General features: G+C 38.9%; 2 protein-coding genes across 2 annotated transcripts; both read right to left on the bottom strand.

The window, feature by feature from the left end:
• Positions 1 to 3,103: 3,103 nt before the first annotated feature.
• On the bottom strand, positions 3,104 to 7,363 carry TM4SF18 (transmembrane 4 L six family member 18). Its single transcript, XM_069024238.1, has 5 exons — positions 6,549 to 7,363; positions 4,923 to 5,012; positions 4,130 to 4,272; positions 3,853 to 4,033; positions 3,104 to 3,449 (listed from the first exon to the last, which is right to left on the bottom strand). Exons 1-5 carry the CDS (start codon positions 6,723 to 6,725, stop codon positions 3,435 to 3,437), a joined length of 606 nt encoding a protein of 201 aa, XP_068880339.1. The 5' UTR covers positions 6,726 to 7,363; the 3' UTR covers positions 3,104 to 3,434.
• Positions 7,364 to 10,464: 3,101 nt separating this feature from the next.
• Positions 10,465 to 15,625, bottom strand: LOC138114680 (transmembrane 4 L6 family member 1-like). Its single transcript, XM_069024423.1, has 5 exons — positions 15,449 to 15,625; positions 13,630 to 13,716; positions 13,392 to 13,540; positions 11,829 to 12,009; positions 10,465 to 10,941 (listed from the first exon to the last, which is right to left on the bottom strand). Exons 1-5 carry the CDS (start codon positions 15,623 to 15,625, stop codon positions 10,927 to 10,929), a joined length of 609 nt encoding a protein of 202 aa, XP_068880524.1. The 3' UTR covers positions 10,465 to 10,926.
• Between the last annotated feature and the right edge of the window lie 2,430 nt (positions 15,626 to 18,055).

The following is an 18,055-nucleotide window of genomic DNA, read 5'->3' as shown; positions in this document are numbered from 1 at the left end:
GAGATCTCTACATTTGTTTGAGGGTAAAAATATAAACTTTACTTTGCCTTAGACCCCTGAATCCTCTAAATTACTCTTCCTTGATTTGCAAAATAACTGTATGTTGTTCTTATGTAAAAATACAACAAAAACTTCTGACAGGCAATATTTTTCCATTCCCACTTCTAATCATGCCTCCCCCAAACGTTCAGATTATCTGTATGCCTAAGCACACTCCTCTTATCTTTTTCTTAAGGAACTCAAAAAACTGGCCAAAGTACCTCAGCTTCTCAAGTCTGTATTATCTTCAGAGGGTGTCTGAAAAGCAGGAACTTCTCTCAGGACCTAAATAAAAAGACCCTATTTAATTGGTTAAATTTTAAGTCTGCAGTTTGGTGTCATGAATATCCCTTTATTGTTTTAAACAATATTCATATTCAATATTCAAATTCATATTCAATCTCATATTGAGGATGCTGAAATGCTCTGTTTTTAAAATCCCCAAAATTCCATTGAAAAGATAAAGCTGATCTTTTGCTTCAACAATTTTCCTTGAAAGAAAAGAATAAGCAAACTCCCTAACTGAATATTCTGACAAAAGGTCTCAATAAGATCACACAGTGAGGCTGAAGTGAACCCCACCATTTCACAGTTCCCAGATTTGAATGATGTGTGTCTATTGCCTGCTGCCCATCCTGCTGCTCTGGCTGCCTGCAGACCTCTGCAGTTAAACACCCTTTAAAAAAGAGCTGGTGCAGCTTCATTTGTCCTCTGCCACTCTATGTGGAAAACCCCTCTATCCATAATGGGAACAATCAGGAAACTGTAGTTCAGCAAGAGTCACTTTTACCTACACAAGGATTAATATAAATATACCGTAAAATGCAAAGGTATGGATGGGGCTCCTCAGTATTTTATTACAAAACTGAGTGTCTACATAGATTTCCAGCTGCAGTCTTTTAAATAAATGGCATTACTGTTCCAGACACAGAATCCTAATACACTGGCAAAACGCACTGGCTGTGGGGGACAAATAATGCTGGAACTCTTACTGCAGATTCAGCTTTAATTCCTCCCTGCCAGGAGTTCATAAACTCAAATCAGCAGCTTTCTTCCTGGTGTGCCTGGGGTGTTTTATGTGGGGATTTCAGCAGGCAGAACGTGCATTTCGTGTCCAGGAATTCTTGTGCAAAAAAAGGGTTTCTCATATTCCAGCATGGTGCAAGCCTTGTCCTGGCCCCAAGGGCCACTTCTCCCTGTTTTTGGGTGAGGTCTGTGTTCTGCAGCTGGATGGTCATGTTGCCATAAACACCACCATCGGGATCACTGGTTATGTCTAGATTTCAAGCCAGTTAATTAATATTCTCTACAGGAATCTTGGTTCTGCTACCAGGCACAGCTCATAGCACCTATTGTTAGAGACAAAATACTTAGGATTGAATCAGGACTTAAATTGATTGGACCAAGGTTAACTTTGCCTTACATCCAAAAGCCCTGCGTGAAACTGGCTGTTAAATTCGGAAATACAACCCACTGTTAGCCTTTAGTATTCTTACCACCAATTTCAAATTAATAAACTGCCCCTTTAAAAGCTGAACCATCAAGTCACAGTTGACCCTAGCTATGGTAATGGAGATGCTAATTCTGGATTATGGGTAAAGACAGTTGCAGGATCAAGAAGTTCAACAAGAACTACATTACATGTCTCCTTATTTAATCTAAGCCCCAAAAATAAGAGATGTCTGTGATAGAGTAGAAATGCAAATTCACCAGACACAATCACACAAAAAATGATAAAGACAGATCCAGAGTTTGCAGGCAAGAAATCAGCAAGATTCTCTGAGATGTTTGGTAGGTGTACAGGTTGATTTTTAAGTTTTCTTTCTTTTCCTTCTGTCCACAAACAATATCCACAAATCCATAAAAATGTAGGATTATCATTTAAGATAAATGATATGTCACATATTTAAGCCTAGAGAAAGACAAGTGTGCAGTGACACACTCCTCATTATATAATCATACTTTTGTATCATGCACCTCTGACCATCCATGCCACCTTGAACCATCTCCCAAAAGACTAGCCCCATTCTTAAATGTCATTAATTACTTTATGACTTCTTGCTACTTAAAAGAAACTAAGCAAATAAAATTTTAGATGAATTCTTGAAATCCTACAGGAAGAAATCAGCTATTCAAAACAATCTAATAAAAGAATATGAAGGCAAAATCTCAAGATTGCCTTGAAACAGAATTAAATGACTGATATATTCCATTTTTTCTAAATAACTTACCCAAAGCTGACACTTATTGTATGGTTTGCATTTCTAACAGTGTTTAATATTTGATGACACTGCACCTGAATCCCACTGGTTCTGATGTAATAGGGATACATGCATTACTGCAAGTCTGAAGTACATGTTTCTCTTTCCTTTGGGTGTTCATTGTCTAAAAACCACAGTGCTAAATACAGCCAAATGCTGCCCATATAACTGCAAATAGGTCAGATGTCCACTTCATTGTGAATCCCTGAATTTTCACTGGGAATGAAATAATAATTCTCTGAGAAAGTAAAAATATCTTTTAGCTGCTAATTTAAAAGAGATTATTCTTTTTCATCTGATCATTATTGTCAAGAAGGTTAGCCTTCCATTGCAGCATGCTCAGGACACCTGGAAGAATATTAATAAGCTAGCACTGGGTGCTCACAAGGTTCCCTCATATGTTCCCTCAAGTCACATCATACTCGACTAAAAGAAAAAAGTTTGCCTCTAAGTATAAAGAAACCCAGTGCAATGATTAACATGTACCAATTAGCACAGCTGAGTTCAGACCTGTGTGTTTAATCTGTCAATCAGGCCCAGGTGCCTTTTTTACCACAGGAAAACTTGATAGACTTTTTTCAGTAATTGCTTTTTGCAGTTAAGAACTTCTAAGATGGAAGGAGCAGGGTAGGCTCTACCCTCCATCGCCATCATGGTCTGTCTGTAACTAGAATTCATTCATTTAGAAATCATGGCTTCATGCCATGCACTAACAATCCCTCCTGACGTACTGGGCTTTGAACCAGGCCCTTTTGGAACAACAAATAGTCATACGGTCTAAACAATGACAAGGGAGTACAAAAGCAGTTCTACATCAGTTTATTAAAAAAAATAAGGTGATTTCAATACAAAAGCAGTTCCATTGTATTCAAACATCCCTATTGTCACAACAAGTTGGAGGGTAAAAAAATGAACTGTGCTTGCCAGGAGCAACAGGACAGGTGAAGAAAAATGTAGACGTCAGACAGTTCAAATATACTTCATCCAAAATAGAGAAGCTTGACAGACAGAGATTTACGATAAGGGTTTCATTTTTCTTTGTAGCACTCCAATCTACCACTATGGATCACGGAGAGGCCACCTCTTTCATTATCTGGAGGTGGGGGAGAAGCAGCAATGATTTCCTTGTCATTTTCAGAGAATCCTAGCCTGCAAACAAAAAACAAAGTGCTAATCTCTTTCATCATTGCTGCGAAAGCCACACATTAGTAAGAATGTCTGTAAATTGAATGTTAGAAGAAAGGTGCTCAGCAACCTCTGCTGACATATGAGTAATGGACTTGGCATCAGTGTTAATTTCCTAACCAGTTTTTTTTCTTCTCAGTCCTAGACTTAAAGGTCAGAATGAGAAGCCACCAACCTCTGTATACCACAAGAAATTAGTGGATTAATCAAAACCAACAAATGTATTATCAGTACATATTCTCTGGAAAAAAATATGCAGTAGCATAGAGAATGCATAAACCAAAACGGTAGGTCCCCAACTGAGAGAAATTGCTGAAGCTACAGTTACATGGAGATGCTGAAGAAATAACCTCAGGTGTTTTCTTACCTGGACAAAAACAGAATAGGTCCCACAGAGTGTTCGCTTCAACTCAGCAGCTACTTTGAGAATGCAGATGATCAACTGCAGTGCACTGAGAGCTATCAAAATTGAGAGCAAAATGATGTTCCACTCCACTATGTTAGCAGGTTCTGTGCACTTCGACCAGGTAGGGTAATCTGTGAGGTACCTATTAGAGAAACACCAGACTGTAGTAAGAAGAATGTTTCTGACTACTGTTTTGATGAACAATTTCTTCCAGAAGAATTACATCAATGTTTCTTACCCCCCAGCAGTGTCTTTAAAAATATAATTCCATCCACTTGATGAATTGCAGAAAGGGCCTTGAATCAAATGCAGGGTAAAAATGATGCAACTGTATCCCGAGAAAGCAATTCCAAGCAGGGCTAGCACAATCGAAATAAAACTCTGAAGTAAAGAGAGAGAGAAATATTACTGTGTGGGGATAGTGTCAACAGCAAATATGGTCATTCAGACTGCCTAGCTACTTCCTTGGGGCAGAATTTCACATTTGATTTTCCCGGTCTTCAAAATTCAGAAAGAAAAATAGCAGGTAAAGAATAATAAGAATAAACATACAAAATAAAGATTAAGACAGAGTTTAAGGCAGTTCTACAAGTCTAAGTTACATATTTTTTGGATGGGGTTTTTAAACTTGCATTTTTGTAAAGTTGTTTCCCAAAATACCAGAGGAACACAATCATATATTATATATGTCTGCATCCCAGATAGTGTGTATTGAGTCATTCCTGAAAATAAAACTTTCAAATAATACAGGCATAGGGATGAAACTGTTTAGCTGGTGTGTTTCATTCTATGTTCTTATTTTATTTTACAAGGATTTGGGGAAAGTGTGTGTCTAATTTACTTTTGTCCTGCTTACACTTCAGAAGAAAGAAGCTACACTTTGTGTGACCTTGCAACCCAATTTAGAATCCTCTGTGAAAGAAGTGAAAACAGAGCAGTGGAGCAGGCAGCAGGATGTGCTGGAAAAACAAGAGCAGGAAGGATTTGAAACAAGTGCTAAGGAGATGCACAGAAATAAAACACAGACTCACTCTGTAAGTTTTGTTACAGCTCTCACTCTGGCAGCACCGATAGAACACACTACACTCCAGTGTTACTAGAATTACTGCCAGAAGAAGGATCTGTAAGAGAATATCATAAGGTCAGTGAGATGACTGCAGATACTAAACCAAAGTCTCTTTCACCTGCGGAAGGCAGGGATTGCATCTCTTCTACTGTCTTGATATTTTAAAGCTGATTTGTAGGACAGCACAATTACTTAAGGCACACATGGAACTGGAGTGGTTTTAGTAGGCTGTTGCTGTACTTGTGTCTTGTACTTGAAAGACAAGAGCACAGCATCTCCCATCACAGTAAAGTTCTGCGAGCTTGGGCACAGCTACACCAGTAAGCTGAAACAATAAAACCAAGTTCACAAGTAAAAGAATCAATAACCAGTGAAAAGAAGGATATTTTATTGATAAAACACATTAGTTCAACACTTTCTTGCTGACACAGGCACACAAATCAGGGTATTGTCTTCCTTATGCTAGAAAATGTCAGTGATGCAAACTTTAATTTGTTTGTCAAGTATCCATACTGATTTTTTTTCAGACTATTGGACTATTTAAGATGGATCCTAGATAATTTTTATAAATAAGACCTGGGCTCCAGAACCACAAACTACCATTCAGAGAGGCACAGGTTTGAAAAGGAAAGTATGAGAAGACAATACTCCTGAATCACAACACTATCCTCTCACATGCTGCTGACTGGTTTGTAACAGAATGATACCTGCAGTTTTAATAAATTGGTAATAATTTTAAGGCTAAAAATGCTTCAAAATATTAGTATCACTGTTGCAGTTAACTTTTTCATACATTTGCAACTGTTTTTCTGTTTGACTCCGCTATCCAGTAGTTTTTTCTTCTGCTAGAACAGGTTTTTTTCTGCTTTAAGGAGAATACATGATTTCAAAACAATGTCTAATGTTTTAATAAGAGCTCAGCACCTTCATTAAAAAACCTCACTTATGCAGATAAACCCTTTTTAAGCATGTATTGTGTGTGATGCCCTTTGATCACATAACCACTTTCTGTTCCTGAGGCCCTTTATGAGTATAGTGAACAGCATGAACAGTGGGCAACTCCATGGTAGTTTATTACTGCAGATGCATATTACAAACGTAACAGGGAAAATCCTACTATGCTAATCACAGTGAGACAATTCTCTATATTTAGCCTGACAACAGTAGTACCTGATGCATTGTGAACTGTATTCAGTCTTCTAAATACTGGACTGCATACAGGTCTTAAAAACATCTGAACCATTATGAGAAGCTCTTTTTGTTTCATTTGGGTAAAAGAGCTCTAATTCAACCTTCATAGGTGATTAAATCAACATAGTGTTTGCCTCCATAATACAAGCATAAATTACATATGAACAAAAAGACCACAGAAAAAAAACCCCCAACCCACCCTGCAAAATCACTTGCACTTAATAGCATACATAACTTGTCATTCAGTATACTATTTTCAGTTTGATTGAGCTTTTCTGCCCGCAGTGATTTTGTCAATGTAATCCATATGCTTTTTTTTAAAAGCAATTACATTGCTGAAGTGTAATCCAATACTATTTGCTGTAGAATGCAATTAAAAATCCATAGACTGAGCACTTACCATCACACCTGAGAAACAGATACCTTCAAAATACCACTCATAGTTGGGGAGCTGGTAACTGGCAGCATGCAGAGCTTTCCCATTTGGAAAGTACAGGAGGATGTTCACAACAATACTCCAAAGCGCAAGAGGTATCAGCAGGCAACTCAAACAGCTTCCACATGTCTCCAAAGCCATCTCTCAAGAACTCTGGAAGTTTTGTTCTTCTAAGCTAACAAATTTTTACAAGACTTCCAATATAAGAAGCGTTTTGACCTCCCCAGCTTGATTCAGTCATTTCATATTCGCAGGAACCGGTGACTGGGGTGTGATTCCAGGGAGAGAAGTGCTTAACAGTTAGCAGAACAACAGATGAATATCACAGTGTAAACTCACTGTCCTGTGTTAAGCACGTCTTTAAGTAGCCATTTCCCTTCTAAAAGATCCCCCGTTGTGATCTTCCAAATGAAATATGTCTAGGAGTCAGACTCAGGAAGGAACTTCAAAGCTCTCATTTCCTAGTGACTGCTCAAAAATGTTCTCCTCCCCACGACATGGACTGCAACACAGTTTGTGACAGAAGCAAGGTTTTTCAACCTTACTGCAGCATGAGGAAGTGGGCTGTAAGATGATAAATATGCCCTGTCTCTGTACAGAAGGCCATACTTTGCCTTATACTACAGAGATTTATTAACAGAACCCTAAGGGGGAACTAAAATGTTGTTGACTTGAAACAGCAGGCTGAGTCTGGGCTATCTTGCAGAGAGTATAGAAGCCCAAATAACACTGGTTAGAAACTGCAAGGCAGGTTTACTTTCACACTTTTAATAAATTACTCTTTCCCACAGCACTATGTGGCTCCACTGTCTTGCAAATTAAATCCTCTTATTTCTCCAATTGTTTCATTCTGTGCTTACAGCTGAGCTTGCACAGCTGCAGACCTGATTTATGTACACGTGACTTCTTGTGCAGGACAAAAGGTCTGGGTGTTTTTTTGAAATGCCTGCTGTTTGCACTGTGCAAAGCCAAAGTCAGATAGCTTTCCCATTGTCACATGTCATCATTCCCCAAACCCTGAGCATCTAAACGCTATCCCAGTAACACAGAGCCAGGGCAGTTTGAATGCTTGCAGCACAACCCAAGCCTTCAGTCTATGCCACCGTGAGTCTTCAGAAAAGTAATTCAAGAATGAGCTTAGGCTTTACTCAATAGGAAAGTTGTAGGCAGAGAAAAAAAAAAAACAAACCAACAATGGGGCTCTATCAAAAGCAGGAAGGCTGATTTTAGAAGCAATGACATCACAACATATTTTCTTTGTGTTTCCTCATGAGCTGTTTCAGGCTCTTCACACATGAGGCTTCTCTCATCCTCTCATAAAAGCTGTTTGGACTGCATGTTGTAACTAATTCCATACTATTGCTTAACATGAGATCACACAAGGAAATGAGTGTGAGTACCATCATGCCCATTTCCTTCTGCTGTGACTCTCCTCTTTTTCTAGGAGGTTTGATTTTGAAGTCCTCATTCTTGAGCTTCACATATTTCCTGTTTTACTTTCTCATAACTATGGACACTTTTTTTCAGGTGTCCCTCTGATTGGAATTAGTAGCAAACCTGCCTTTCCAGACTCATAGGCAGAGACAAAACTCATGTCATCAACACTGTGCCATAGAGAGCAGAAAAAACAGCCGCATTAAAATCACACACATCCAATCCCCATGACTGATTTTTTAGTACAAAACTCAAAGATCATATAATAGGTTGAAATATTTTCTTAAAAGCAAAGGCTAAAATTAGTAGCAAGCATCTTATTTTATAATCAAATTTGCTGCTACTTCCATTATAACCTGTTCTGATTAGAAGAAGCTAACTAGGGAAGTGATGACTGAAGCAGCATTTATTCTGCAGTAGTACAGCAGTCTGCTACATGACTTTGTTTTTAAACTGAGCTCTGCAAATACCAAATCACAGTGTGGTTATTTTTCTGGCACATGATACCACTGGAACAGGAAACAACTATTTTATACTAAGAATTAAGCAAACCTGTAAGCCAGTTTCTCAAACATCTTGCCAAGTGTTGCAAGCACTGCTTTTCCATTGCTATCATTATTCATTTGATGCCAAGCCTGTTACCGAAAAGTCAGGTTTACTTTGTATGAGTGACTTCTTTGCCAGCTGAAATGAATACAACCTAAACCAATCACTTCTCCACAATGTAACTGATAAACCTCTCAAAATACTCTCTTATGCACCAGGCAACAAAGGAATCCAGCTGGCCATTTTTTACACAACAATATAAATAGTGAGCAGGAATGCTGTGCATTGGTGCTACAGGGATCTATTAGTGCTACATGCATTTGTGCTGAAGTTTCAAGTATAAACTCTAGACTAATCACTCTGTGTATTGGAATTCTAAAATGTTTCAGTTCTTTAATTGATTGTGTGTACCAGAAGAACAAATAACTATTATGCAAGAATAAAGGCAAAAATCTTTAAGTTGCATGGTAATTATACATGATTCCATTGAGGACTCTCTTTTCAACTTTCTCTCCTTCCGCACCCAATTTAAACTTGCAGATAGTTTTTCAAACAGTGCATCTTCACACACAAAGACACCATACCACACAGATGCAAGGAATTTTGTGTGTATACACATGCAAATATTCTCCTTCCTCCCTCTCATAGCAGGATAGGACAGGGATAGACACTACAAAGAAATGGCATTAAATGGCATTAAAGTCCCTCAACTATTTCTATGTATTTAGGTATGAATAAATGCAAAATTCAGGTATCCTGAGATTCTAAACACAAACTCTTTTCATCTGAGAATTCTTTTTCTGGTGTAGATATAAGTGGACAATTCTGTTTTCACAGTTAACTTATTTTTTTCATGTATGTATTTGTACAGGGCAGACTTGACTGTGCAGACAGCCTGAGATACACCTGAACTTTCTCGCAACCTTGAAAGACCACCCTCCTACTTACAAATAGCCTCAGGATGCACTGAAACCCACAGGAACTTCTTTTTCTCCTATGAATAGAAACTAACTAATGAGGAAAATAAGTAAGTAATGGATACTTTGAACCAAACCACTACACTTATTTTCAAAGACAATATGAACACCTAAATTCCAAAACTGAGCCTCATTTCTCTGAAATAAAGAGCACGTCACTTTTTGGTTTTCACTTGAAAAATATTGCCAGCAGAAATGCTGCCATGCTGACTTTGCCAGCAGTGCTGTTGGCAGCACATTATTCAGATGTACTTGTGATGAAACTCTGACATGTTACAAGCTACACTTAGAGGTTCTTGTGCAGGACCCTACAATAATGCCTTCAGGCTGATAACTGGTGAAGTCAGGTATTTCAGATTAATCTGTCCTAATCACTGACCTGAATTTGGACTGTATTCCTTGAATGCTGTGAGGCCTGAGGGTCTGCTGAGTGAGGTGAAAAACAGGAGTCATGTCCACATTTGTTTTATCTCAGGCCTGCAATGGAGCAATCAGGAGATGATCCCCCTTGGGAGGGCAGGAGGGGCTCAGAGCTGGGCTCAGCTGTGCAGGGACCCCCTCAAGCTCCCTGGGCTGGCCATCAGTTGGGAACTGCCAGCCCTGACCCAGGACTAAGACTCCACATGTGCAGTTGTGTCTGTTGTTGAACCCTTATTGATGAACAAACACCTGTTTCAGTAAATGAGCCAAACCAAGCAAGGAAGCAGTTCCCACTCTGGCAGACTGCTGGAGGGGAAAACCAGGTTATAACCTGACTGCATTAAATCCATATTCTCATGCCACCACGGCCCTTTACTCCAAGACCAGGCAAGCAGTGTTTCAGCATGGGCAGGGAAGGAATCACTGACACCTTCTGGGTATTTTTAATACAAATCTTTATTTGTGAAATACAGGGGAAGTTCAGAAAAATCCCAAAAAGCCCTTAATCATCCATATTTTACTGCTGCTTTGGTTTTGGTCCAGCGGACCAAAACCCAGTATTCACTTTTATCCAGGCTGGACTAGATTTGGTTTGTGTTCATTCCAAGATCAGAATGAAAGAGCAACTTTATTGGGAAAGCAGTACAAAGTACAGCTGTCATGTCAGTAAAAAGAGAAAAATAAATAAAGCCACTTTAGTGATCTATGTTCAGACTGTTGCCTGTACCAAGATGAAATGAACCAAAGAAATTCAGGATACATTTTGCCTTTAGGTTTAGCCAGGTTAGTGGAAAACCTGCATATGACTCCAGCAACAAAGGCTGGCCCCAAGTCAGTTAAATTCATGGCAACAGTACAGCTTGACAACAATGCATATTTCAGCATGCATGGAATGTTTTAAAAAAAATCCACAGTATTTTCATTACAGCACACACATGCACCGATGTCAATGCATTGTCAGGTTTCTAGCAAACATATGTCTGTGGGGGGGAACAAAAAGAAAGAAACATATTAATGGAAAGAATGCTAATACTGTATCCAACTAAAAATGTAAAAAATTAACCTGACCACATTTAGAAAACCATAGCATAGCTCTTCTATACTGCAGTTAGAGCCAGGAAGACAGGAGGAAGAAAACAGTAATAGCTTTGAAAGAGCCCCAACACTCAACTATGACAATTAAAAAGGTGAAACACATGCTTACCTACAGTGTGCAATATAAATTATATCTGGTTCATACTTTAAGCCATGGTGATTCCAACACTCTGATACTGATTTTGGAATATGTCCAAACTATTTAACAAGGCTTTAAATCACTCAAAAAAAAAAAAAAAATCCACCTTCAAAAACCCTGCAGATTTTGTTAGCTATGTGTCATTGAGCTCTTTCTCTTATCTTACTTTTACTAAACAAAGCCAGGATGCTGCAGTTCTCATTACATGCAGCATACTGTCAGTAGCTTATGAGCTGCTGTGGACAAAACACAAGGCTAGCACAATATAGTTAGAACAAGCACCACACTATGCAACAACAGTTTAGGCAAAGACCACAACCACCAGGAGATCTGTATCTCAGTTTTATCACCTATACAGTGCTGATGATCACGTGTCATTGGACAGAAAAAAGCCCTCTAGCTCCTAGCTCTCATGCAGATTAACATCACTGTGACAGCTGAGGAATCAGCTGAAAGCATGTGATCAAACACTGCATGAAAATTCTAATCACAGCAGGGCTATAGAAACAGCTGTACAGGGAATTGTTGCTTAAGAATACCTAAAAAGTAACTGCTGAGTAAGACTCCACAGGAGCATAAGTAACAGGTTTCATGTTCATCTAAGAAGCATGGGTATATCTACAAATTACTTACCTCCTCATGACTGCAGCACAACCCACACAGTCCTCCAAGAATGACGTTGATTATCTGTATGAAGCACAGAATGAATTCTATTCCTCCCAAAACAAGGAGGATGGAAAAGAGGGTGACGTTCCACTGCACGATGTTTTGAGGTTCCTGACATTCAGACCACTTGTTATACTCAAACAAGTACCTGTACACAGCAATTAAAAGCATATTGCATTGTGTCAGAGTGGGATACGTGGGATACTTACCATATACTAGAACCAAATTATGTCTAGTCTGTAACTGCATCAAGGATATTCTCTCTATACAGTCCTAATAGGCTAGGTTCCCTTAGGAATAGATTCCTAATGGAATAGAAAAAGCAATGGTTTACTCCATGCCAGGTTAGTTTGGTTTAGGAACATGTTGAAATAACAACCACACATTTTTGCTAAGTCTTAATTTCTTTTAAAAAAATAATCTAAGCTATAAAGGCATCATTTCCTATTGCTGATTGAAGTGAGGGACAAACTCAAGAAAGCTGAAAGAGTAAAGGTTTCTCTCAAAACAATCACAGAGTTTTTCATGACTGGGCCTTTTTTCTAAAGATAGCAGTCACTGATCTGAGGCAAATGGGTCACTCTCCTGTACTGCTGTCTTTGGGCCCTCACATGCTTACTTGGATGAGCCAAACACAGAAGAAATTTGGAGGGGTACTGCAAATATTTAAGGTGTTACTGCTCATTCACATTTTGGGAACAATAGCACTTGCCTTCAGCAAGGATTTAACCTAGTTCTTCTACACTCAGTCATAGTAAGGAGGATGGAGAAGGAGGAATGATCCCTCTTGAGAGAGACACAGGTGAAATATAAAATTCAAACTCTACTGCAAAGAGCTTTATGTGGCTTCTTAGTACTCCAACTGCCTCTAGTCTGGCGTAAGACATAAGCTGTTTCTAGATACAGCCTTGAGGTTGCGAAATATACAAACATTTTAAAAGCATGCCATGATATAAACCATATCAGGATTTATGTGCATTAATGGGGAATAGCACACTGAGACTTTTTTTGCAGGAGAACCCTAATTAGGGATCATTAGGAGCTTCTTGCCCTCTCTGCCCTGCAGTGTACAAAGATCCTTATAAACCTTCTCAAGTTTCATTTATGAGGTTCTATGCCATTGTCACTTATGTGGGCATTGTGCCACTTCACGCTGGGGCAAAGCAGCTTCAGAAGCAAGCCTGACAAAACAGATTCTTACACAAATGACAAGACAAATTTCTTAACAACCACTATTCCTAGTTTGTAAATCCTTCAAAGTCCTAAAACTTTATACTTTGTTAGAGATGTTCATGGACATGAACAGTATATGATGTATAGATTTAATTACCTATATATATTTCCATTGTTTTGGTTTTACACTGTAGCAGCGAGGGTATCTGATGCCATTTGTTAAGTTCTTAGTAAGTGAGAAGGATAAAGTTATGAACAGATCTTGGTATATGGTTATTGGACACTGCTGAAAGGTACTGGAATAAAGCCCATGTGTACACGGGGAAGATACAACATCCTCATGAACAGACGACTTACCCCCCAGAGGAGTCAGTGAAAGGATAGATCCAGTTTCTCTCTAGGTGTGTAAAACAATATGGTCCTTGAGACAAGCCCAGTGCTGAAATGGTTATACAGTATCCAGAGCCAAGAATCCCAACAAAGGCTGCCAGAACTGAGGACAGCATCTGCACAGCAGAGGTAAACATAAGCTTTCAGTACAGACATCTCCTTGTCTTTGGGATTACCTGGGACTGGGATACATGGGATTCCTTACCGCACAGCTCTTTCCACAGCCCTCATGGCCGAAGCACCCACAGTCGTCATTGTGAAGCCCAATGAACACCGCAGCTGGAATGAGTACCTGGATATGGAGCAAACAAATCACACTATTCCTTTTGGTTGCACGGAGAGGGCAGACAAAATGCAGTCTTTGAATTGCATTCATTTATGCTGCTTCTTGCCAGTCAGCCTGTCCAGGTGATTCAGCTTTACTCTTATTTAACACAGTAGGCATCTCGCTACTGGCATCACCAACACCAGAACAGGTATATTTCTATTGCCACTTTGTGTATGCACAGCACTTAAGCATAGAAAGAGACAGTTGAGGTACTGATACATTTCAGCTTCTCCAGCTTTAAAAGTTTTTGTTCACATTAAAGGCTGTATAATAAAAATAAAATGCTTTGCAAAAAAAGGCATTAACTTTATTCCAATGAGGATTACAAAATAACTTTTTTTGCAAAACAGCTATTGCCAATATACTTGTTGCTTAAGAGCAATTATGACTGCCTGTGTGACAAACCAGTTTGACTAGAGTAGAAAGTCTAGTAAAATTTTGCTCAATTCAGACAAACATCTCATTACAGACATCTACTTTTTTCCAAGATTTCACGACCAGTTTCCAGTGACAGAAATGCAAAGTAACAAAGCAGAAGCTATCCATGAGAAACATAAACCCTCCATACTCCAGAGCTTTTAGCATAAAATCAAGAATGAATGGAGCTGACTAAAAAGAGGATCCTCCCACCAGCAATAATAGCACTTAACAGTGTCCACTTATAAAGACTCTACACCTAAGAGTACCCCGGAAAACCATAAAGAAAGAGTAGAGAGTTATTTGCAAACTCCACAGACTTACTTAAGAAGAAACTAGAATAAGAACTATACTATTGAACAGACACATACTTGTCAGCCCTCACTCAAACCCATTGCTGAGTCCCAATGCTTCAGGTCCAGAAGAGGTTGTACAAGGGCGCTGCAGGAGAAGTTCCATTGATTTCACTTGTATTATTCTGTGTGTAAAGCCTAGTCTTTGCAAACCCCACTCTAGGTCCCAGTGGGGCTGTAACACAGCTGTAAGCACCTCTCACTACACAAAGCACCTTAGCATGCAATTGTTTTCAATTTGTGATTTGTGGACACCTTGAGATCATAGAATCATAAAGTGCTAAGAATTGGAAGGGACCTATAACCTATTTTTAAGAAGACTTCTAAAAGCAGATGAAAAAGGAAGCCTGGAGTTAGGGGTCTAAAATATGCTACAGTGTGGTCCACAAAACTGAAAAGGTAGAAAAGAAGAGCTTCAGATTAATGATATCCTATAATGAACACAATCCTTGCATCCCATTATTCAAATGCAAAGCTTTGACAACTATCACTCAATTCCTCTGAATAAATAGCTTAGGCAGAGAAATAACTGTCAACATGTCAGATAATAGAAATTAAGGAATTGTATCTAAATGCTCATTAGTTAGGGACATTTAAAAGGAGAATGGCTCAATAATATAACAAACTTAAGATTTAACCCTTTATGCAAACTGTTATCCGCTGAGAGGCTTGGTTTCACTTTTGCATTTGGATTCTGTGTCCCAGACCCTATGGTTTTTTCAGCTTTAAAGTGCCATCATGTTGCAGATAAGATAACCAATAGTAACTAATAATAGATATGGGATAATATAGCTCTTTTTTTATACAGCTCCAGAGACTCTGGTTGACAAGATATTTGATGAATAAATTCAGGTAACCACTAGAGAAAGAGCAGTACCAAGTACCTCCAAAATAAACTTGAAAGAAGACACTAGGTTATTACTTACCAAAAAGCCTCCACCTAGAATGCCATGAAGGCACTCCACATATTTGCTGAGGTGATGCTCTGAAGCAAATCTTGTTTCGCCATTGGGAAAATAAAGTAAAGTGTTGGCCACAATGCAGAGGAGGGCAAGGATGAGCAACTTATAACCAACACATCTAGCACATCTCCCAAAACACATATTCTCAGCTTTAAAAATCCTCCTCCAACTTGTCCAATCCAACCTATCTCACACCCTTCCACACCTAAAAGAAGATCAGTGTTTATTCTCACCTCCTTAAATACCAGGGGTTACCTAGCTACCTGGATGACGTTTACAACCCTTCCTAACCACCATTCCCAATTGTAGAGTGAGAGAGCAAGCATGGCAGAATGCCACCGCCCTTTTTAAATGCAATAATTGTAGATGAACCAAATGCAATGAAGGAAATATTGAATACTAGCTGATTTCACACTAATATATGATGCTTTGAATAATCACTGGTGAACATGATTAGATGTGAAAAACAGGCTTAAACCACAACAAAAGTTCTGTTAGGAACTGAAGGAAAAATGTTTTGTTTTCTTTGTTAGAAGCAGCTTTGAATTTTAGGTTTATAGACTGATTCAGAACAACCTGAAGCCAGGGAAAGACTTCGCTGACTTCAACAGCACTGAGTCAGAGTTTTGGGTATAAACAGAATAAGGTCTACAGCAATGAGGAGTATGTGGAGCAACCTCTCACTTTGCTGTCCTGTTGACGGAACAGAAAATCTCACCAGGACATTGGAAAACAAATAAAAAGAACAGGTAGGCTTCTTAGGAGTGTCCTTGTTCTTGCCATTGTAAGATGAGCTGAATTTATATTAACAGGCAGTTACTAAATGGTTTGGCAACAGCAAACGCTTGTGAAAAATACTGCTTAAAAAAAGCAGGATTATAAAGGAGAGTCCGTGTACCAAATATCATGTATAGAAACACACACAAAAAGAACAATGCCAAGAAAGAAACAGATTTTATCCAAGGTTTCCAAATGGTGTTTCATGTACCAGTAACATTAATTTCCATAGTAAATGGAGATACAAAGTGAGCTATAAAAATTAAGATCTAGCTTTTTCTCTTTTCCCTCATGCACATTTTGCTAAAACAGCCCAAAGCCTTTTTCTTCGCACACAGCTCAACACAGAGGTGTGAGCTGCCATGACCACTGCTATCATGTGACAGCAGGTAACTAAAATGCACAGGCCCAGACTAGATCCAGGTGGTGCTGCTGCCATCACCACAGTACAATGTAATTCTCATTGCAAAACCAGAAGCTAGACAAATGGAGTTTGGGAATGTACAGGATATTAGAAGACTATAATGAAACTTTTAAAAAATACTCATTCAGGTTTCTTTTTTTGAAGGTGGGGTAGGGTGTGTTTAATAGCTAAATAACACAGTAGACATTAGCCCAAGTCAAGCCCATGCTATTCTTGCAAGAGATGTGAGCAACACTTATGCTGAGAAAGAGTGTGCAAAAATAAAAAGTGGGGGGTGAAGCAGGGGAAGAGAGCAGTCTGGTGCAGCTGTGGCTTTGTGATGTAACTTCTCCGGGTATTGTGGCTGCTGACCTTGGAGACTTCCTTCATTATGAGAAATATCCTCCAATTGTACAAACATAGGCTGGCCATTATTGTGTGCTTCATCTCTAATGACTAAAACAACCCTAAACATTATCCTGCAAGTTTCCTCTGCAGAAGAAGACGGACGTTCAGCTGAAAACTTCCTTTATTTTGTTGGGCTAAAAAAACCTAAACCACTCCTTCCTCAAAACCCGCCACCCAATACTCTTCCCCCATCATATACCACACCAATATATCGCCTGTGGGACATGGATTTAAAACCCTAGCCCTAACCATGTATTTGAAAACTGTTCTATTCACAACTTAAATAATGGGTTTCTAAATACTTCATTTAAAAAATTCACATAATCGAGAACTTCTTATATTTAAAATCAGTTCTATATTTAAAATAACACGTGGGGCATTGCATGGGCATTGCAGGCTGCAGTTAGAACCAATACCTCTCCAACAATACACTAGCAGTTCAGATCACTCTCCGGTATAAAGTCATATTACAAAAGCTCAAATTACAAAAATCTTGAGCTTTCTCAACTTCATGTGCCTGTTTGCTTCATAAATCCTAATTTTACTACTTAGTAAAATGAGAAGCAGTGGATTTTTCGAATGCCTTGTGGGCATGATGAGTTTTAAACTATGAAATATACTCACAGATGAGCAGTAGCCAAACACAAGATCCTCATTAACTTGAGAAAGAGCAGGGCCTAAACTGCAGCTTCTGACATGCTCCAGTACTATCAGGCATTGGAGTTTACACTAGAGAAAACAAAACCAGAACTGGGGTTTGAGTCTTTTATATGAGAATCATACTGTTTGCACTTGGAGAGGTGAGATAATTGCTTACTCTCTTACAGATGCTTCCCCACGCCCCACAGGAAACTACACTATTTCTCTCACACAGGATGATTTGTGTAGCTCTGATGCCTATCATGGACAAAGAACATGTATTAAAAGGCAATCCAGCATTCAGTATTATTAAATACAATAAAAGTCTAGGCTAAAGCCTAACT

This window comes from Aphelocoma coerulescens, chromosome 9 (assembly GCF_041296385.1).
Source record: "Aphelocoma coerulescens isolate FSJ_1873_10779 chromosome 9, UR_Acoe_1.0, whole genome shotgun sequence".
NCBI classification, from domain to species: domain Eukaryota; kingdom Metazoa; phylum Chordata; class Aves; order Passeriformes; family Corvidae; genus Aphelocoma; species Aphelocoma coerulescens.
Note: the sequence above shows the minus strand (reverse complement) of the source record. Positions and strands in the feature narration are given on the sequence as shown.